The 22,027-nt window shown below is 43.7% G+C and overlaps 1 protein-coding gene across 1 annotated transcript; it reads left to right on the top strand.

The window, feature by feature from the left end:
* Nucleotides 1-581: 581 nt before the first annotated feature.
* Nucleotides 582-21,458, top strand: Arf3 (ADP ribosylation factor 3). Its single transcript, XM_046435691.2, has 5 exons — nucleotides 582-760; nucleotides 16,514-16,743; nucleotides 17,556-17,666; nucleotides 17,881-18,005; nucleotides 18,523-21,458. The coding sequence occupies exons 2-5, from the start codon at nucleotides 16,596-16,598 to the stop codon at nucleotides 18,682-18,684; spliced, it is 546 nt and encodes a 181-aa protein (XP_046291647.1). The 5' UTR covers nucleotides 582-760; nucleotides 16,514-16,595; the 3' UTR covers nucleotides 18,685-21,458.
* Nucleotides 21,459-22,027: the final 569 nt, after the last annotated feature.

Here is a 22,027-nt window from a genome sequence, read left to right as displayed (position 1 = left end):
CAGTTTTTTTTCTTTTAGTCTCTTGAATTAATTCCTCTCCCTCCTCTTCCTTGTGGGAAAGGATCTCTTGATTCAGGTCTTGCTGTAATATAGTCTTAGGAATAGTGAGTAGCAAAAACGGTGCAGCTGTCAGGGGTATGCAGGTAGCCCAGGATAAGAAATAAAGGAGTCTGGCACAGTAAAGCAGGCCGCAGCAAAGACTGTTCACCCATATTCCGTTTATAGCTTTGCCCATGGTGCCCCTGTACCTCTTGGCTCAACCTGTCTCCAGTGCAATCAGCAAGTGACCTCAGTCCTTTAAATTCTAGGCATGGCTCTGGGGCGTGAGGGGTCTCACCTCAGTCCTCACTGTCGCATGCCCATTCCCAGGCTCCAGGCTCCCGCCTCCGCCGCCTGCAGCCTCCAGCCCCCACACCAGCCCCCGCCTAGATTCAAGCTCCAGTGCTGGGCTGCTTCTGCTGCAGCCGCTGCCATGGTGATGGGTCTCGCGAGAATTGCCGCTTGGTACCGTGCAGCTATCGCGCGATCGTGGAGGTGGGAAGTATCCTGGGCTGGGGGTGGGGGTGCGCCGCACAGCTCCTGTCGCGGTCGCGGCTTCCGGTGCTAGGTGGAGGGAAGGAAGGAGGGAGCTGGGGAACGGGCTAGGAGAGCAGCGGCGCAGAAGTCGGCTTGGGGAGCCGGAGGAAAGAGAGCGGGAGCCGAGCGGAACCTGCGGGGGCGGAGGCGGCGGTAGCAGCGGCAGAGCTGGGAGCTGGAACAGGTGAGGGGCTGGGGAGGGAAGGCGGGTCCCCTTAGAGGGAAGAGGTTCGGTCAGGTTGGGGGCTGAGGAGATAGAGCGGCTCCGCCCGGCACTGCCTGACATGGAGCGGTGTAGCTCTTCTCATCCCAGAGCTCAGAGAGGGGCGTCGGACCAGCCCCATGCCTGCCCCCGCATTTGAAGGACGCGGAGCTGGGATGGGGGTGGGGGGGGCAACACCGAATTTGTCCTCCGCCTCGCACAAGGGGGCAACCTGGGCTGCAGTTAGGTTTTCCTAGCCTTCAGGTGGTGGGCTTTCAAGGGGTGGGGGTTGAGGGGGAGGAAAGCCGTCCAAAAGAGAGATGATGCGGGGGCGGTGTGGCTGTTAGCATCTTTCTTTCTTTCTTTCTTTTTTTCCTGTTAAAGGACTAGGGAATGCTGTTCTCTCCCTCTCCCTCCCCCACCTTAGCTATAGGAGACTGGAGAAAAGCCTTGCGTTACCCCCCCCCCCCCCACGCATCATGGGGCAAGGGTACACAGGGGGTCTTGAGGTTAGCAACTGGGCAGGCTGGTGAGACACCCCAGGGGCACTATTCTGGTGGAGGTTGCATGTTCGGTTCTTGGGAACAGAAGGTTGGGAAGAGGGCAGCAGGTGGGGAGAGGATAGAGAGGAGGCTTTAGAAGGGGGAGGGGGATCCAAGCTTGCTTGGAGAAGAGAGGTGGGGCGTTCCTCCCCCAGGCGTGGCGGGGGTGGTTACACAGGAGGAGGGAGAATATTGTCACTGGCCCCGAGTTTGTGTCTTCCAATCCGCTTTCTTTCTTTAGGAAGTACCAAGATTCCCGGAACAGAAAATGGAGCCATTGCTTACGACAATCGTTTGAGTGAAGGAGGGGGTGGTGGGGAGGTGAAGTTCCCTGTTAAAACGGGCCACTTGATTAGCTGAGTAGTAACTCCTCTTTTGGGGGAATTCCTTTCCTTCTGGGTTGTACTACTGCCGGTCTGCATTTGACCATGCCAGGAGGAATGTGGTGATGGAGGTGGAGGAGTGTGGTATGTGGTCAGGAGTAAGAAGAAATAGTGAGGTCATCAGGGTGAGGAAGAAATGTAATGTAAAACCTCTCTGCTGCTGTTGGATTGGGTCATCCCTGGTCTATGACATAAAAGTTTTATTGAGAGGACGACTGCTGCAGGAGTCTGATTGCTTGGGTCAGTACAACAGGACAGAATCTAGATTCCTTATACCTCCTTCCCTGTCCCTAATCAGGCAAATATAGACAGTCTGTCCTTCCATTTTATCTTAGGCCTGTTGTTGGGGCCGTGTTATGACTGGAACTGGCCAGAGGATTGGTCCTTGCACATTGGACCTGAGTTTGAATAGCCTGTCTTTAAAAGTTCTTTTTTTTTTTTAAGTAGCACTGGGGATTGAACCCAGGGGTGCTTGGGTGCTTTGCCATTGAGCTACACCTCCGTCTCCTTTTATTTTTAATTTTGAGACAGGTCTCACTAAGTTTCTCAGGCTGACCTCAAACTTGCTATCCTCCTGCCTCAGCCTTCCTAGTAGTTGGGAGAAGTTTGGGTTATAGTCATGTGCCACCACCACATCTGGCTCAATAAGGTTTCTAACTACAGTTTAAGGAAAGGAGGGAGATGGCTAGACTGCCACTGAAAGTGCTTGAAGATAGCAGAGTAAAAGACTTGGTCTTTCCTACCTTCTTAAGAGGCACAAAACAGGCATAGATAATGGAAACTAAAATCTCCCCCACCAAAAATATTATTAGAATATAAAGTCATTATTTATCTGAAATTTCAAATTTCCTGCTTTCCCATTGTGCACAGAAGGCATCTCTCCATCATACCTAAGTCCTTCAAAGTGTTGTTGTCTGTTAATTGGGATCCTGGAGAGGAGAGGCCAATGTATGTATGTGGTACCTGGCACAGAATTGGTACCAGTGAATGATACCTGCTGATACACTGAATATAAAGTATAAAGGAAAGCAGACAGCAGTCTAGAAAGAGTGAAAGTGAAATCTTAAATTCACAAAAGGTCATAAAGTGTGTGTTCATATTCCCTTCTCTCTTTTCCACTAGACTTAAAAGGAAATAGACTTAAAGGACAAAGGGTGGGATTTATTGGTTAAAAGGAGAAACTTCTTTAAAACCAGTTTTGTTAAAACTGAGTATGTAACTGAGGGAAATTTTGGAATCTGCTTTCCCATATAATTTAGATGCTGAGAAGCCCGAGAGTCGAAGTCAGAAAGTATCACTAGCCAAGCAAGGTGACACATACCCATAATCCCAGCTACTTCCAGTGACTGAGGCAGGGACAGGAGGATCATGAGTTCAAGGCCAGCCTCAGCAGTTTAGTGAGGCCTTCAGCAACTTAGTGAGACCCTGTCTCAGAATTAAAAAAAAAAAAAAAGGACTGGAGATTTGGCTCAGTGGTAAAGTGCCTTTGGGTTCAATCTCCAGTACCAGTCTCCCCCCACCTTCCCACCCCCACCCCCGCCAAAAACAAACAAACAAACTCAAAAACCAAAACTGTTTTTGGCTCTCATCTTTTCACTTTCAGGTAAATTTAAGGCAGAATGGTGTAGTAATCAAGAGTGGGCCTTGGGAGCTGGGGCTGTAGCTCAGTGGCAGAGTGCTAGCCTAGCACATATGAGGCACTGGGTTTGATCCTCAGCACCACATAAAAATAACAAAGACATGCTGTCCATCTACAACTACAAAAAAAATTTTTTTTAAAGTGGGCCTTGGAATTAGATAAAATTGAGATGATATTCTGCCTCTGCTCTTTATAAGTTGTGTATTTTTGGTAAAAAGCACCTGTCCTCCCCTAGGTTTATTTTCCTTATCTGTAAAGAAGACAGTGGTAGTACCTATGGTTGTCATGAAAATTAAATGTGATGAAAAATGTAAAGCACTTAGTATTGTATGAAGCACCAAAATGTTAGCTGTTATGAATAATTGATCATCATAATAGTAATAATAACGTGATCACTCCAGGCTGCCTTAAAGGAGAAGAGGTTTACAAAAGAACATCTTGGCACCTGAGGTGCCTGTGTAAAGGGATGATTGTTACCATGACTTTCTATGCTGGTTGTAGGCTTATGAGCAGTGAAATCTTTTTTCAGCATCAGCCTCATAGAGGCAGCTCCTGCTGCCTGAGTGGGAGGTGAAGCTGAAGCAGAACAGGGGCCCTGTACCATCAACTTGGATGTAGAGTGAGGATGTGGGGGCTTAATAATATTTGTTAGAAAAGTCAACATGACTCTGAGGTAATGGTTGAACATCCTGATTGGTCTTCATCAGAGGTTTAGATTCCTTGGTCCCTTTGTTTTAAGTTTCAATCAGTATTTCAGGATCCTCCATTTCCTGGGTCACTCTTTTCATTTAGTCATACCTTTTTAAAATGTCTGCCTCTGAGTATCTCTTTCATGATATATTGTCTTAACATCTATAGAGATTGTGATATCTGTGTAATTCTCTTTTATCATACCTATCACTCCAGCATCTGTGGTAAATATAGGTGAAGTGCTAATAAGGCCTTTTTTTAAAATAATTTTTTTAGTTGTCAATGGACCTTTATTTTATTTATTTATATGCGGTGCTGAAAGTCAAATCCAGTGCCTCACACAAGCAAGCGTTTTGCCACTGAGCTATAACCCCACCCCCTAATAAAACTTTTTGATAATTTAAAGACTTGAGAAACATTTAGAAAGAGTCCTATAAGTGTAAAGGCTTTGTATTGTAGGCTGGGAAAGAATTGACTGAGGTAAGTTCTTTGAATGTGTTAGGGCTTTTGCCATGGACTTCTGCAGAGAATCTGCCACACCATATGGACTAGATAGGAAATGGCTCAAGATTTCAGGGATCTGCTATTATCGCCATATTCCTAAAGAAAGATGAAATGGCAGGTCTCATGGTACTTTCTAGCTCTTACTTGTGAGAGCCTGGCATAACACTTCCTTTATTAACTTATGCACAAGTGTCAGGCATGAATGTTTAAACTTCGACATGAACTTAACATGCTGTAAAGTGTTTGCTTTCTGTTGCAATGATTTTTGTCCTTTTTTTTTTAAAAAAAAAGTATTCAAACTTTACCTTATGTAAACTCTTATTTGAAGTCTAATACATCAAATGAATAAAAGTTAGCTGAGTGTAGCAGTACACTCCCTGTAATCCTAGTTACTCTGTAGGCTGAGGCAGGAGGATCATAAATTTGAGACTAGCCTGGGCTACTTAATGAGATCTTGTATCAAAATGAAATACAAGGGGCTGGGGTTGTGTCTCGTGGTAGAGCGCTTCCCTAGCATGTGTGAGGCACTGGGTTTGATTCTCAGCACTGCATATAAATAAATGAATAAAATAAAGGTCCATCAACATCTAAAAAAAAAATCAAATATAAACTGGCTGGGGATGTGGTAGAATACCTTTGGGTTCAATGCCCAGTACTGCAAATAAACAAAATGCTGCTCTGGTATTAGTGGGGAATGGGAGAATATAATGGGACCTCCTCCTTTTCCCAGGCAGCCTCTGAATCCATCCAAAGAACCTGAGGGCTCTGAGATCTTGGAAACCACTTATTCAGTTTGTAAAATATGGGAAAAGAACCAGGGACCACGTATAGGATACTGTTGTCTTTGATTCCCAGATTTTTTTTGCCACCCTTAGTAGAACCATTCTCCTCTGCAAGGATTTCAGTCACTAACTACAAGTCAGTCATGGTGCTGTATGCTAGGCACATGAAACATGAATAAGGCATAGATCTTACAGGTAAAGGGACTCACAGTCTAGTGGAAAACTGTCCAACCATTTTTTTTTGTACTTAGGGGGACTTAACCACTGAGCCACATCCCCATGCCTTTTTTTATATGTTATTTAGAGACAGAGTCTTGCTGAGTTGCTAAGTGCCTTGTCAAGTTGCTGAGACTTGTTTTGAACTTGTGATCCTCCTGCCTCATCCTCCTGAGCTGCTGGGATTTCAGGTGGAAGGCCCCAACCTTTTTCCTAACACGACATACACAGAAATAGACACAACTGCTGTTTTTTTTTTTTTTTTTTTTTTTTTTTTGTGGTGCTGGAGATTGAACCCAGGGCTTTGTGCATATGAGGCAAGCACAAGCTATATCTCCAGCCCTAGATACAGCTTCTTGAAACTTAAGATGATCAACCCAAGGGCTATGGCCACCCCAAGTCCTGCCATTGTTCCTTGGGATCATTATCTCCAGCTGACCTGTAAAGCATTAGAGGCATATCCAGAGTTTCAGATAAATGTAAATAATGTTCTGATGAGTCCTAGAGTAGAGAGTTTCAGATAAATGTAAATCATGTTCTGATAAGTTCTTCAAGAGTAGAAGAATGTTTGAGATGCAGAGGAATCACAGGTAGCTTTTTATTCCCCAAGGTCCCTGTTCTTCTGTTCTTAGGCTGCTCTTAATGGTTGGCCTTGTCCAAATCCTGGCTTGTCTTTAACCTGTTTGCTGTCAACTCTGCTTTGATACGTGCTGTGGGACCAGATTAGGGACAAAGGTTTAATGGGGTTTAGGCTGACTACCTAGAGTCACTGACGATTTTCATCAGTTTTGTAATTAGGAAAGTATAGTCTCCAATATATCTAAGGCTATATATATACAAACATCATAGCAGCCACAGAATAAATATCAGGATATAGAACAGTTGTAAACTTGTCAGATTCTAAGAACAAGATAAGCTGAAAACTGTACAGAGGGCAGTGCCATAGAATGTTCCAAGGAAACAAATGAGTCTAGTTTTCATCTGCTTACTGTATTATCTGGCTAGTTCATGTATTCTGAAACAGACCTATATATCCTGTGTCCTGACTGACTTGCTGAGGGTTCTCTATATCCCCAAAGTTGTCATTGATGGGCTGGTAGTACCTTTCAGGCCTTATTTAATTTGACCTTTGACCTCTACCAGTGAGCTATATCCCCTTATTTAATTTGACCCTTATATGGCCTTTGAACTCTACCAGTGAGCTATATACCCAGCTCCTTTTTTTTTTTTTTTTTTTTTTTAATTTTGTGACTGTCTAAGTTGCCCAGACTGGCCTCAGCTAGAGAGATTCAGGATCCTTGATATCTGCCATCTTCAGTTTTCATGCATTGGAGTCTTTTCCAGGACACTTTTTTTTGTGTGTGTGTGTGTGTGGTATCAGGTTTGAACCTACAGCCTCACACATGCCAGGCAAGCAGTCTGCCACTGAACTACATCCTCAGCCCTTTTAAAATTTTCTCTTTTAAAATTTTTAAGACAAGGTTTGGTTAAATTGGTTAGGCTGATTTTGAATTTGTAATGCTCATGCCTTAGTCTCCTGAATAGATGGGATTACTGGTATGTACCACCAGGCCCAGTTAGTACTCTTTGTTTTAAATTTCCTGGCCCTGGGCACAGTGGCATAAGCCTGTAATCCTGGTGGCTCAGGAGGCTGAGGCAGGAGGATCAACAGTCAAAGCCAGCCTCAGCAACTTAGCGAGGCCCTAAGACCCTGTCTCTAAATAAAATACAATAAAGGGCTGGGGACATGGCTCAGTGGTTGAGTGAGGATTCAATCCCCAGTACCAAAAATAAATTTAAAAAAAATCTGTATCCAGCTAGAAGGGAAACTGGCATATAAGTCTGGCCTGAGCTTAAACTTTAGTGGGGCCTGATTTTAGTAATATATTTGTGTGTATATGTGTTTGGGGGGTTTGCAGTACTGGGGCTTGAACCCAGTAGAACTCTACCAGTGAGCTATATCCCCAGTTCCTTTTTTTTTTTTTTTTTTTTTTTTAATTTTGTGACTGTCTAAGTTGCCCACACTGGCCTCAATACCTGTGATCTTCCTGAGTAACTGGGATTTCAGGTATGTGCTACTGTAGCTAGCTCTAGTTAGATATATTTTAATTTATACCAAAGTTGTCATTGATGGCCTGGTAGTACTTTTCAGGCCTTATTTAATTTGACCCTTATATTGCCTTTGTTTTTATTTTTTATTTTTTAAAGAGAGAGAGAATTTTAATATTTATTTATTTTTTTTAGTTATTGGCAGACACAGCATCTTTGTTTTGTATGTGGTGCTGAGGATCGAACCCGGGCCACACACGTGCCAGGTGAGCGCGCTACCGCTTGAGCCACATCCCCAGCCCCTTATATGGCCTTTGACCTTCATCCCTCCCCTACCCCTACTGGGGATTGAACTAATTATGTTCTACCACTGTGCTACCTCCTGAGCCCTTTTTATTTTTACTTTTTTTGGTACCAGGAATTGAACCCAGGGGTGTTTTACCTCTGAGCTGCATACTTCCTAGCCCTTTTTTTTTTTTTTTGGTACCAGGGATTGAACCCAGGGTTTTTTAACCACTAAACCACATCCCTAGCCCTTATTTTTATTTTGAGCCAGGATTTCACCAAGTTACTTAGGGCCTTGCTGAGTTGCTGAGGCTGGCTTTGAATTTATGAGCTTCCTTCCTTAGCCTCCTGAGCTGCCGGGATTACAGGCATGCACCACCACACCTGGCTTCATCTCCAACCCCTGCCTTTTTTTTAAATTTTGAGATAAGGTCTTGCTAAGTTGCTTAGGTCCTCCATAAAGTTGCTAAGCAGCCTGCCTCAGCTACTCAGTTGCTGGGATTACAGGTGTGCACTACCACACCTGGCCTTTTTAATTTTTATTCTGAGTCAGAATCTTGCTAAGTTGCTGAGGCTGGCCTCAAACTTTTGATCCTTCTATTTCAGACTTCCAAGTTGCTGGGATTATAGGTGTGTGCCACTGTGCCCAGCTACCCTCCATCTTTAATTAATTAATTAATTAATTGGTGCTGAGTATCATAATCTAGGGTCTCAAGCATGATAGGCAAGTGCTTTACCTCCAGTCCTACCCTCTGTCATTTTAATGTTCTTTTTTTTGGTACCGGGGATTGAACTCAGGGGCAGTAGGCCCCTGAGCCATATCCCCAGCCATATATATATATATATATATATATATATATATATATATATATATATATATATATATTTGTATTTTATTTAGAGACAGGGTCTCTCTGGGTTGCTTAGTGCCTCGCTGTTGCTGAGGCTGGCTTTGAACTCATGATTCTCCTGTTTCAGCCTCCAGAGCCACTGGGATTACAGGTATGTGCCACCTTCCCCAGCCCTTTTTTTATATTTTATTTAGAGATAGGGTCTCGCTGAGTTGCTGAGGCTGTCTTTGAATTTACGATCCTCCTATCTCAGCCTCTGGAGCCACTGGGATTATAGGCACATGCCACTGTGCCCAGCTGTTTTTTAGTCTTAACTGGGCTCCCTTTCTGCCATTTATTTATCTGCTTGCTTATTTATTTATTTTTGTGGGGCTTGGGAATCAAATCCAGGGACTTGGCATGCTTCACACATTTTCTACTGTTGAGCCACACCCTCAGCTCTTTTCTCACATTTAAAAAATTTTTTCCACTCAGTACTGGGCATTGAACCTAGCAGTGTTATACCTCTGAGCTACATATCCAGCCCCCACCTTTCTTTTTTTTTTAATTTTTTTTTTAGTTGTCAGTGGACCTTTAATTTATTTATTTATATGTGGTGCTGAGAATCAAACCCAATGCCTCATACACGCTAGGCGAGTGCTCTACCACTGAGCCAAGATTCCAGCCCCCCCACCCCACCTTTCTTTTTCTTTTCTTTTTTTTAATTGCCTAGGCTGGCCTCAAACTTGTGATCCTCCTGCCTTAGCAGGGTTTACAGGTATGCACAGTATACCTGGCTCTTATATTTATTAGCTAGAATTAGCAAATGACCATTTATGACCCAGTCATTGGCAAGAAAATGGAATGTCTTTTATACTGATTACTTTTCATTCCCTGGAGCTGAGGAAGGGCCGTGTCTGCTGAAGTACATTTGATATCCTGCTTCTGTACCCTAACATCTGAACAAAATAGGAGTTCTGTTAGAAGGAAGAAGGGAAAGAATGGTCATTGTGTAGATACCCAGTAATTTCTGCCATTTTGGGTCATATTGGTTCCTCTTAAGGGCTTCAGTTCCCATCTGCAAAGATGACACCCAAATTCCCAGCCCACACTTGTCTCCTGGATTTCATACCTTATCACCTCAAAATCAATGTTTAATTTAAAAATAAACATCTTTACCCTCAGATCTGTTCCTCTTTTATTTCCTGCCTGAAGAAAAGCCACATGGTCATCCGAGCTGGAAACCCAGAAATCATGTTTGACTCTTCTTTCCTACAATTAATCAGTAATCAAATCCTGTGGATTCTACCATTTTGATGTTTCAAATCTATCCCCTTCTCTACCTTTCAAGTGATTTCTGCCTCTGGTCTTTCCCTCTTTTAATTTACTCCAGAATCTGATTCCAGAATGGTCTTTCTAAAGTATATATTTGATCATGTTGCTCAGTGCTGCTTTTAAGGCCCTCATGATCCAGCCCCTACTTCTCTTTCTAGTCCATTCCTCTTCACTTTCGTTTATTCACCGTGCTTAATCCAAGGTTTTGGCTAAGGAAAAGCGCTATCTGTAACTCAGTCTATGCCTTTGCCCACACTATTTCCTCTCATTCATTCCTTCTTTATTGTGTGGTTATTTCCTTTTTTCAGGAATCAGCTCAGTTGTGACCTGAGAATATGTCTGGAAATCATCTTTTTTAAAAAATATTTATTTATTTTAGTTGTAGATGGACAGCATTTCACTTATTTATTTTTATGTGATGGGGAGGATCGAACCCAGTGCCTCACTTATTCGAGGCGAGCACTCCACCACTTGAGCCACATCCCCAGCCCTGGGAATCATCCATTATCTTTCAGTCTTGATTAACTTCTCTGGTTTTCTGTCCTCATGAAACTTTGTGCTTACCTCACTGTTATCCTTACGTTGTTTTGTAATTTTTTATTACTAGTCTTTCTCTCCCATTAGGTTGTTTCATGAAGGCAGAAACTGTCTTCTCTGAATTCATAGTTAAGTAATCTCTATTCCCCCATGTTGTGTATGTGTGTGTGTGTGTGTGTGTGTGTGTAATATGTATGTATTTTTATGTACCAGTGTTTGAACCCAGGGGTTCAACTACTGAGTTTGAACTACCGAGTCACATCCTCAGCCCTTCTTATTTTTTTAAAGCCTTTTTAAAAACAATATCTTATTTTTATTTATTTTTATGTGGTGCTGAGGATCAAACCCAGGTACTCATGCACACGAGGCAAGCACTCTATCACTGAGCTACAACCCCAGCTCCTTCTAAGTTATTTTGAGACAGGCTCTTGTTAAGTTGCTGAGGCTTTCTTTGAATGTTGGATCTTCCTGTCTCAGCCTCCTGAGCTCCTGGAATTATGGGCATATGCCACCATGCCTGGCTTCAATAAATGTCTGATGAATGATTAGAAGCTGACATCACAAGCAATTTCTTAGCTTTGTGAAATCTTTGAGTCTAATAGAAGTTGCTGATATATTAACTTAGAAGTTCTTGTGTTCTGATTTCAGTGCACTTGAGATAAAAACTGGGAGTTTATAGTCACAGATCAGCTGTACTGAGGAAACTAAATGCAGACATACCCTGCTTTTGTTTCCTTAAATTCTATTGGTTTGTTTGGTTAGCTGTGCTAAAAATACCATCTGTTAATGATGTCTCAATTTGAAAATTATCTGGGAATATAACTGCTTTTTCTGCATCTTGCCTGACAGCAGAGGGTTTGGTCTTCCTTTCTGTTGAAGAGAAGGTGGTGGTGCCAGATCAGGAGTCGCCTTAGAGGTGTTCCAGAATACATGGCTAGTCAGTCACTAAAATTACGTCGGGGAGGGGCTGTGGCTGTGGCTCAGTGGTAGTGCACGTGCCTGGTATGTGTGAGGCACTGGGTTCGATTTTTAGCACCACGTATTACAAAAAAATAAAGATCTATCAGCAACTAATATATATATATATATGTATATAAAATTAGGCGGGGGAATGTGTATGGCAGACAGGGCTGCAACTTTCAGAATGGCCTGGAGATGGAGATAGGCATTTTCCTGCAATATAGATAAGCTGAGACGACTGAGCAGCCAGCCATAGCAACAGCCTGCCTCTCCTGAGGGGGTGGGGTGGGAGTGGTGAGTGGTCCTCAGGTGGGGATATCCTCAGATGAGTTTTGAATCAGCAAATTTGCTTGATTGAATTCATACAGTGCCCCACACAGATAATACTGGAACAAATTTTGTAGCTCCAGTGGTTATTTTTACATCTGATAACAAAGTTTCTAACTGTAATATAGAATGTTGAGATATCTTCTTTGTTAATAGAATTATTACTATATTCCATTTTTTCATCTTGAGTCACTCACCTTCAGTTTTAACTGCTCTTCTTGGTTTCCAACAGCCCATGGAACCCTGGCATTTTGCCCTGTGAAGTCCTGTGTTTCACCATCTGGTGAAAAGGAGTAACTGTATAGGCTCTACAGTACATGGGGAGATAATTCAGGGTTTGTTTATTTTTTGCCATTCTGCTTTTTAAAATTATTATTATTTTAAGGAATGCATTATGATAGAAGTGAGAATTAGCTGTGTAGCCAAAAGTTTGTGTTCATGGCACAAAAGCTGAAAGCTGCCACCATCCCAGTGGTAAAACAGCATACTATCTGGTAATAGGCAGGGACAGAGAAAGTTTAGAAAGCCAGCATTCCCTTTGGAAAACTCAGCTAAATCACGCTCCTAATTATATTTAAAGAGAATCATTATGTCCATTAATTTCAAGGCCAAGGAGAGAGAGAGACACACACACACACACACACACACACACACACACACACACACGGTGTTTTTGTTTGTTTTGGTACCAGGGATCAAACCCAGGGGTGCTTAACCACTGAGCCACATCCCCAGCCCAATTTTTTATTTTGAGACAGGGTCTCACTAAGTTGCTGAGGCTGGCTCTGTGATCTTCCTGCCTCAGTCTTCTGAGCTCAGTCAGGATTACAGGCAGGCACCACTCCGCCTAGCAGCTACTGGATATTTAAACATATATTTATCAATGCCATTTCATATTATTTTTTATATTATTTTTACATCTGATATTCATATTAAGTGATGAGAAGATTCCACCAATTCTGCTTTTATAGTCCTTTCATGTAGTTCATGAACCAGTCCTGGGGTCAGATATTATGGAATGGATATTTAAGCAACCATCTGAAATTAAATACTCCTGAGCTGAAGAAATTATATAAAGATATCCTTAGATGGGACTTAAATAAGACAGTGTGCTTGACTGAACTCTTACAAAGTTGACACTAAGGGTGAGGACAGGTCCAAAATAAGGGATATAGTCCTTATCAATTGGAAGTACACAGTTTAATTGGGGAGATAGTAAATGTACATATCTATAAAGGAAAGAAAAAACTCTAGAAGGTGGTAAGTACCACAAGAGTGGTTCACATCATTCAGGGACCTTAATATGGCATGCAAGGAAACAGAAATAGAAGCAACTGTAGGGTCAGCTTTTAAAGCAAGATTTCATCATGACAACTTAGCAGAGAAATAAACTAAAGGTTCACATGTTATGGGTCAAATGATGGACTGATTATGTCTTTTTTAACCACTGCTATACTTGTGTTGGTAATCCTTTTTAAAAAAAATATTTATTTTTTAGTTTTTTTTAGGTGGACACAATATCTTTATTTTATTTTTATGTGGTGCTGAGAATCGAACCCAGTGCTTCACTCATGCTAGGCAAGCGCACTACCACTTGAGCCACATCCCCAGCCCCTGTTGATAATCATTTATTCAACAGTAGATTCAGTTATGAAGGACAGCAAGATAAATATAAATTCAATTCAATTATAAATATAAATATAAATTCAATTCAGAATCTGGGCCAAAGCCCGATATCAAACCTTTAAAACAAAGTATTGTCTGGAGTTGAAAGAAAGGTCTCCTGAGTAGGAGGTAGGATAAAGATGGGAAAGACTTGGGGAAGGTTTATATTTCTGGAGGAGATGGTAGCCACTCTGAAGTCTGACTACTACAAATTGTCAGTGTTGATCTGATTAGCTGGGCAGGTGTCCCTTCCTGCCTCAGGGATCCTCAGGAGTCTGTCTACCTGGGTGGGTTGAGGCAAGAAGGGCAGGAATGATGATGGTTAGTGGGTCATTTAGTTGAAATTGAGTCCTAAAGTTGAGCCAGGCCCTCTCTCTTGGGTGTTAAGCCCTGTGGGTCAGGGGCAGGGCTCATGTGGGGAATCTACCAGAAGTGCCACGCCTGGCTCATTAGTGGATGTCTGGGGAAACCTTTGAAGATGAAATACTCCATAGGCACTTGATTCTGTTTTTTTTGGACAAACTAGTACTTTGGTCTCCAGGGGCTGTTGATCTGACTTTTTTGCATTAGTCTGGAATTTACTGCAGATTGAATAAGAAAAACAAAACAAAAAGCCTGAAGAAGTTTCTAAAAAAAAAACAACTCTCATCAAACCCCCATGTTATAGCTTGTTAAAATAGAATTCTTCCCCATCCATCTTTCACATTCTTGAATTTGGGTGTACTCTGTCTTGACCTGTTTCTTCACCTTCTGGGTTTGGGATGTGTGTGTCTCTGGTTCCCAGACCATAAGAGATTGCCAGTAGCTGGCATATGGTGATTGCTGAATAAGCTGCCCGCTGACGCATGCCTCCTGCAGGCACAGACAACTGGCTAACATGGGTGGTTCTGAACCCCCATTTCATGTCTCAAAGATGCATTTATATGGCTATCCTGTGCCATAGAGAAGGCAGTGAAGAAGAAGAGAGATGAATGAATGAATCTGATAATTTCTGTTAGAAGCAATGGACAAGATGGGCAGGTAGGCGTTTTGTATCTTCATAGTGGTTCTTACTACTCTTTATCCTTTCAGCAGGTATTTATTAAGTGCTTACTATATACCAGACATAAAAATCCAATCTGAGTGAGCTGTCAGTGAGGTCAGTAGAGACCCTAGGAGTTAATTCTGTTATTCAGTTATTATGTGCTTTGTACTATTCTAGGTACTAGGGACATAGAACACATAAGGATCTGACAATATAGTAGGAGGAGTGAAATAATACAGCAAGAAACCATTATATAATGTGTCACATGGTGATAAATGTTATAAAGATAAGTAAAGTATGATAAGTGAGGTAGGAAATGGTGTTTATGTTGAACCTGTTAGAGGCCTCTTTCATGGGTGACATTGGAACAGACACCTGAAGAAAAAAAGGGAGTGATCCATGAAGGTTACATGGTAGGGGAGCATTTCAGGCAGGGGGAATAGCAAAAACATAAGCTCTGAGTCAGGAAATTGCTTGGGGAATTGGAGTGGAACAAGCAAAGGAGAAAGTGGTAAGAGATATGATGAGGGCTGGGGCTGGGGCTCAGGTAGAGCGCTCGCCTGGCACGTGCAAGGCCCTGGGTTCTATCCACAGTACCACATAAAAATAAATAAATAAAATAAAGGTATTGTGTCCAACTACAACTAAAAAGTAAATATTAAAAAAAGAGAGAGATGTGATAAATCTTGGCCTGAGTGTATATCTTGCAGGACCTTGTAAACTATGGCATGGACTTTGGGTTTTATTGAAGACAGATATGAAGCCAAGAGAGGTTTTTGTTTTGTGTGGGGGTGATGCTGGGACTCAGATCCAGATCTTTGTTGATATTAGACAAGCATAAGAGAGGGTTTTGAGCAGGGGAATCACATGATTTTGCTTTTATTTCCTTTGTGCTGTCCTAGGGATTGAACCCAAGGCCTTATTCATGTTAGGCAAATGTATTACCGCTGAGCCACATCCCCAGCCTGATTTTGGTTTTTTAGAGCTGGGATTGTGGCTTAGTGGTAGAAGGAGCATTTGTCTAGCATGAGCAAGGCCCTGGGTTCAATCTCTAGTAAGGAAGAAAAAAAAAATCACTGGCTGCTCTGTGGATGGGCTACAGTGAACCTAGATCTGCCTGACTAAGGAGAGGATAGCCTCGCTCCCCTCTACCTCCCATTTTCAAGTATGCTATTATATGGATAGGGCATATCTTAAGCAGCATGTAGTTCGGAGTGTAAAGAATTAGCCTCTTAGGAGTGCTGCTTTCTTTTTTTTAAAAATATTTTTATTTTTCAGTTGTAGTTGGACACAATACCTTTATTTATTTTTATATGGTGCTGAGGATGGAACCCAGGGCCTCATGCGTGCTAGGAGAGCACTCTACTGCTGAGCCACATCCCCAGCCCAGGAGTGCTGCTTTCTTATTTCTTCTTCATTTACACTGATGTAGAAGGAAGATGGAATTGCAAAAATATATAGGGAAGAAGCAGAATCTCTTGATGAGGGCTGAGAGCAAAACCTTGAGAACCTGACAAGCCTAAACCTTGTCAGGAGTCACAGAGAGCCACTCCTCATTCCACTCCCTCCTCTCCCACTCTTTCTAGAAGTCTCAGTAAGATTTGGTGAGGGAGGGGTATAAATGATCTTGCAATGCCTTGGGGTGTAGTATAGAATGTCAGAACTGAAAGAACTTTTAGAAATCACCTAGTTGAACCCCCTTAGCATACAGGTGCAGATTTGGAAAGATGAAATAATTTTCCCAGAGTCACACAGTACATTACTGGCAGGGGTATGGATCCTACATGTTCCCAGCTTTGTCTCTGCTCCCAAAGGCTCAGGATGTATCTGAGTAGTTCTTGATATTCATAATCCCCTCAGGCTCTCAGTTGTCATAAATGAACTCCCACTATGACTTTGGCAAATTCCATTTACATGAAGCCTTGACAAATGAGTGATGGTAATGAGTTTGCATTTTCTTTATCTAGGATCAAGTCTTCCATACCAGGGACCAGACTGCCACTGCCCCGACTTGGGCCCCACTGTCCTCAGAAAGCAGCTGCTGTGATCATGGGCAATATCTTTGGAAACCTTCTGAAGAGCCTGATTGGGAAGAAAGAGATGCGCATCCTGATGGTGGGCCTGGATGCTGCAGGGAAGACTACTATACTGTACAAGCTAAAACTGGGGGAGATTGTCACCACCATTCCTACCATTGGTAAGGGCACAACTAGTATGTGGGCTTTTATGCCAACAGTTGAGCCAGGGCCTATTCCTAGATCACCTACCTGGCTTCTCCCCAGGCAAGTCCATACAATTTGTGGGCCTCAGAAAAGGATGACTATTTAACTTGCTAGCAGGTGCTGGTACTGCCGTTTGCCCACCTATCCTGGCCCTCCCTGATGCGGGAACTTCCACAACCTGGCACTCAGCGATTGCCCTCAGGCCCTAGAGTTGGTTTGTTCTTTATGTTGTTTGGAAAGCAGGTGAAGAGCTTTGATGTTCCTGCCAGAGGCCTGGAATTGCTTTGGTTTAGATCTTAGGTGGCAGTTCCCTGGTTAAGACCTGTCTATGGGAGGGAGAACATTTGCCACATAGATCAGGGCTTCAGATCATCATGGTCAGTTTGTTCTGCATTGGGGCTCCGGTACTATAGCTGATTTTTCACTATACACTCTGTCTCTCAGCTTCACATCTTAGCTGAGGCAGACACTGAGGGCCAGGGTACAAGAATGGGGCTGAGTCATTTCTTTGCAGGAGAGAGGGGCAGAGTTTGAAGGAGTGATTGGAGAAGCTTGATTTACATTACCCAGGCAGCTGTGAACCTCCTGACTAGAACTCCTTGTTCTCTTTGACTCTTCCCCTTAAATTTTCTTTTTGGCCTTCAGACTATCAGGTCTGAGGAAACATTAGCTTTCTATTGTTGGTGTCATGAGGAAGGCTGAGGGGAAACAGGACCAAACTCATTGGGACATTGTTTGCAGGCTTGGTATTTGAGGGCAAGTAACCATTGCATGTATTTTCCCAAAGGGTTCAATGTGGAAACAGTAGAGTATAAGAATATCAGCTTCACAGTGTGGGATGTAGGTGGCCAGGACAAGATTCGGCCTCTCTGGAGACACTACTTCCAGAACACTCAAGGTATGACAGATAAACTGCTCAGGACTGGAATGGGTTGGTTGGGTATGAACAAAGTGTGGCTGTTTTCTTTAGTTAAGGGACACCAACCCTTGTTCTGCTGCATCTCCTGTGGGTAGAGAAAAAAAAGGAGCAGAAGGGGGTGAAAAGGGTGTTGGTCTGGGGGGGGCGGTGCGGCATCTGTCATATCTGTGCAGCTCATGCTGTGCCTCCCTAGGCTTGATATTCGTGGTTGACAGTAATGATCGGGAGCGAGTGAATGAGGCCCGGGAAGAATTGATGAGGATGCTGGCAGAGGATGAGCTCCGAGATGCTGTGCTACTTGTCTTTGCGAATAAACAGGTGAGACTTCTCCCCATGCCTGAATTTGGGAGAGGGCAACCAGTCTGTGGAAATCATGGGGTCTTGGGCTTATTGTCACAGGCTTATAGTCCTGGGACTGTACCCTCAATTTTGGAAGTGTGGAAAATATAAAGTAGTCAGCTTGCTTATGTCTCTTGTTTTCCCTACCAAGGTTTATTTAGCAACATTTTAGTCCTCAGGGATCAGTGTGGTAGAAACATCATCTCAAATCTTTCATTTCTCTATTGTGAACTTTAGTGGAATTGCTCTTACTCCTGCTGTCAGGCAGACTTAATTCTTCACCTTGTCTGAATCACTTCTGCTTCTTTACCAACCCTGTGTTTGGTTTCCAACTCCTCTATGGAATAACTATCTGATGCCTTGGATCTGGGGGTCTAGGATGACTGAGTCCAAAGTATGGTTTCCTAAAATGAAGGAGGAGTAAAAGGTAGGTGGTGCTTTAGAAGTCTTTGAAAGATCCTGAGCCTCCTTTATGTGTTTCTCTCTTGCACTCCAGGATCTACCGAATGCTATGAATGCTGCTGAGATCACAGACAAGCTGGGCCTGCATTCCCTGCGCCATCGCAACTGGTACATTCAGGCTACCTGTGCTACCAGCGGGGACGGGCTGTATGAAGGCCTGGACTGGCTGGCCAATCAGCTCAAAAACAAGAAGTGAGAGCCAGGCAGCCCTATCCGACTACCCTACCCATCCCTTACATACCTATTGTTTCCCTATCCCAGCCCTACCCCTTCCCCTCCATTGCAAGTGTGGCTAGGGCCCTGGGTATCATGTCCGCATGCCCAGCAAGAGCCTTGCCTCCCCGACTCTCCCCCTCTACCTGTCCACCGACATGACCAGTCCCCAATTACTGTCCTGATGATGAATCATTCCAATTTACTGGATTTAAAACAAAAACGAGGTTGTTATGGTTTCATGGGGTACCCCCTTCACTCTCTGGGTTTTGGGAGGTGGGATGGGGTATTCTCTCCGTTTGTTCATTTGGCACTGGTTGCTGTGCTTTTGGCATTGGAGTCCCTTTCCTGTCCCCTTTAGACCCCTCTCCTTTTCCTTGTATTCCTTTTCTTTGACACCCTCTCCCTGTTCTACATGGAAATTGCACGGGCCTCTCTGTGTGTGCGTGCATGTGTGCGCCTGTATATACATGTATAGAGAGATATATATGTGGGGTCCACAGGGAAAGAGGGAGGGGTGGAATGCAGCTCAGGGCTTACAGCCAGGACACTGCCCAGTGGAGCCTGTAATTTGTCCCTTCCTTGTGCTGAGATAAAGGGAAGAGGGTTTCATTTAGACAGGACTGCCTGTCTTGGACTCATCCCTCTCCTCTCTGCAGGTAGGTGTTCCTGGATGATAGGATAGATCATGGATTTTTTACCACCATCTTCCTTATACCCCTTTTTCCACCCTTCTTAGGGCAGGGGGTGGCATTTATCCCTAGGTGACTGTTCCCAAGGAGATGCCATTCTGCTCTGCCTTATTAGTGAGAAGCAAAGAGAAACCTACTCATTGTTAGCCCAGAGTGTTTAACTGATCCTCCCCCACTATCCTTAGATCTGTTCTTCAGGAGCTTGAGGGGGAGGTAGAGATAGCAAGGCTGGTGTGTTTGGGACCCAGGGTACACAGGGGTGGGGTGCATTGTGGTGGGGAAGGCTTCAGGGTTTCTACATTCCTTGTTTGTTATTAAGAGGTGAGGCATGGGTCAGTCCTATTCCTGCCTTCCTGTGCCTCGCCCTCTGATCCTGGGGGCTGGATGGTTTCATTTGTCCTTTGTCAGAAGTTTTCTCATCCTAATAGTCCTGCTGGCCTGATCAGGACTGACTGGGTAGTCTAATGAGAAGCTGTGGAGTTGGGTTGACATAGCAGACCTCAATATCAATCCCCTTATTCTCCAATTCTCTCTTTCTAGTACAGAACGAGCTGAGAGCTGAAGATTTTGTATTGTTTCCAGGTCCTCAAACTATCCTTGCTGTCCTCTTCCCCTTCATTCCAATAGCCTTCCCCTGTCCTCAACTCACTTACCATAAATGGATCTGGGGATTGGATTGGAGGAAACTGGACCCTGAATGGTGGTGATTGATGCTGGTAGGAGACAGTGGTCTTCAGGGTCCATCCCTCATTATTATGCAGTTGTTCAGAAGCTGCTGCTACTGTGTCTGTCTACAGGGGGCGCTTGTCCCTAAAGTCCTGACTCCTGCAGATTCTGTGAAGCTGTCGCTGTTTTGTGGGCTCCTGTGTGTGCTGGCTGCTCCCTGAGCTCTAAGACGGCTGCCTGTAACCTTTCTGCTAAAGTCAGGGCTCAGGCTTGAGCCCTGGGGCTAAGGGACCCCTTTCCAGAAGGCCTGTCCCAAGCCCCACTCCATGGGGCCAGATTTCCTGCCATCTTTGTCTACAGCAAGCAAATCAATACTCCTGACCCCACCCAGATTTGAACTGTGAAAGAGGTTTAGGGGTATCTCCCTCAGTGCCAGTTACTTAGTGGTGTGTTACCCAAAATGCAGTGGGTGTGTGCAGGTATCTTGCTCTCTAGGCCTTTGTGTGTGTGTGTGTGTATGTGTATGTGTATGTGTGTTTGGTGTGTGTGTGGGGGGGGGTGTTGGAGGTTCTGTTTCATTTTTTTTCCATTTTAGAATGCATTCACTATTTGACTCTGTAGATTATTCCCTCCATACATTATCTTTGCTCTGTTTCCTGATTTTTTTGTGCTGTCCCTGTTGCCTTTCCCTCCCTGAACTCTTTCCTTTGCCTTCTCAGTTTATTCACCACTGTTGCCTGCTTGTCTTTCTTTTCCTTGTTTTTTTTTCTTTTCCTATTTCTGATTCCCCACTGTGTATCTTTGCAGTTTGAGAGGACTTTGCGTCTTCTCCTGATTCACTCCTTTTCTGACCTTCCCTAGTTAGATGCCAGTTCCAAACATGTTTTCCTTATTTTAGGCTTCAACCCCGTCTTGTGTTTGAGAGGTCCAGAGACCAATATGGGACTGAGGATATTAGGAAGCAGCCTTGGAGATTGCATTCATGCTGCTTCAGATCTTTCCAGCAGGGGGCAGTAAGTGATCTAGTAGCATCCCTGACTGCTAGGTCCTTGAGCAGGGGTGGTCCTTTCTACATTCCCATTCACCTAATAGCATTTTTTAGGATTGGGTATTTCATTTTGTTTGTGGACACTCCTTTTCCTGGTCTCCTCAGATGGATTTAATTTTGTGCTTTCCCATGTTCTAGTTTTCTTCTTTCTGGGGACTCCCCTCCTCCCCGTACTCCAGTTTGTTTGTGGTGTTATAGTGGTAAATGCAGTTTTGATCTGGTTTTTCTCTTTTTTCCTCCTTTGGAATGTAGACTGTATATGTTTAATAACTCACCTTCTCTATCCTTGCTCAAAATGTGGGATAACACAATGACTGTGACCTTGGTTGGAAATTAAACTTGTTTTATGCAGCTTTGGAGCAGACCTTCATCCTTGATGTGAAGCAGCTGTGGGGCATTGGGTTAATGGTGAAGGTAGTTCTCTTTGTGGTCCCTCTCTCCAGAATGCTTCTTCTCTCAGCAGAGGGGAGAATGGATACACTTGCTGAGAGAAGAGTGAGGTTATGGAAGAACTTAGTTCCATCTCTACACTACTTATTTCTTCCCCATCATATCCCATAGTAGGGGGTCCAAATGAATCTGATGCTGTAATGTGAAGGCTCTGTGACTTTGCTCCTCTAGATATGAAGGGTGTAACTCTGAAATTAGCCATATTTATCACCTGTGGGTATCCTTTGTGCATTCCAGTGACTGGAGGGCCCTGAACTTGGAGGATGCCGTATTTCCTCCATTCTCAGATCTCCCTAGGCCTGCACATCAGGTGCTTCCATTTGAACATAGTCCCCCTCAATCATATATTGGAGTCCCCCTACCTGTCTAGGTCTGGATTTTGGTAGCAAATATGCATTAGGGGTACAAATCTGTGAACTTGATTCTTCTTAGAGTGGATGGCCCTACATCAACTCTACTTCCAGCTTGTG

Source organism: Marmota monax, unplaced genomic scaffold (assembly GCF_021218885.2).
Source record: "Marmota monax isolate L192 unplaced genomic scaffold, Marmota_monax_Labrador192_F-V1.1 WCK01_AAM20220418_F8-fsc00012, whole genome shotgun sequence".
Classification (NCBI taxonomy): Eukaryota; Metazoa; Chordata; class Mammalia; order Rodentia; family Sciuridae; genus Marmota; species Marmota monax.
Note: the sequence above shows the minus strand (reverse complement) of the source record. Positions and strands in the feature narration are given on the sequence as shown.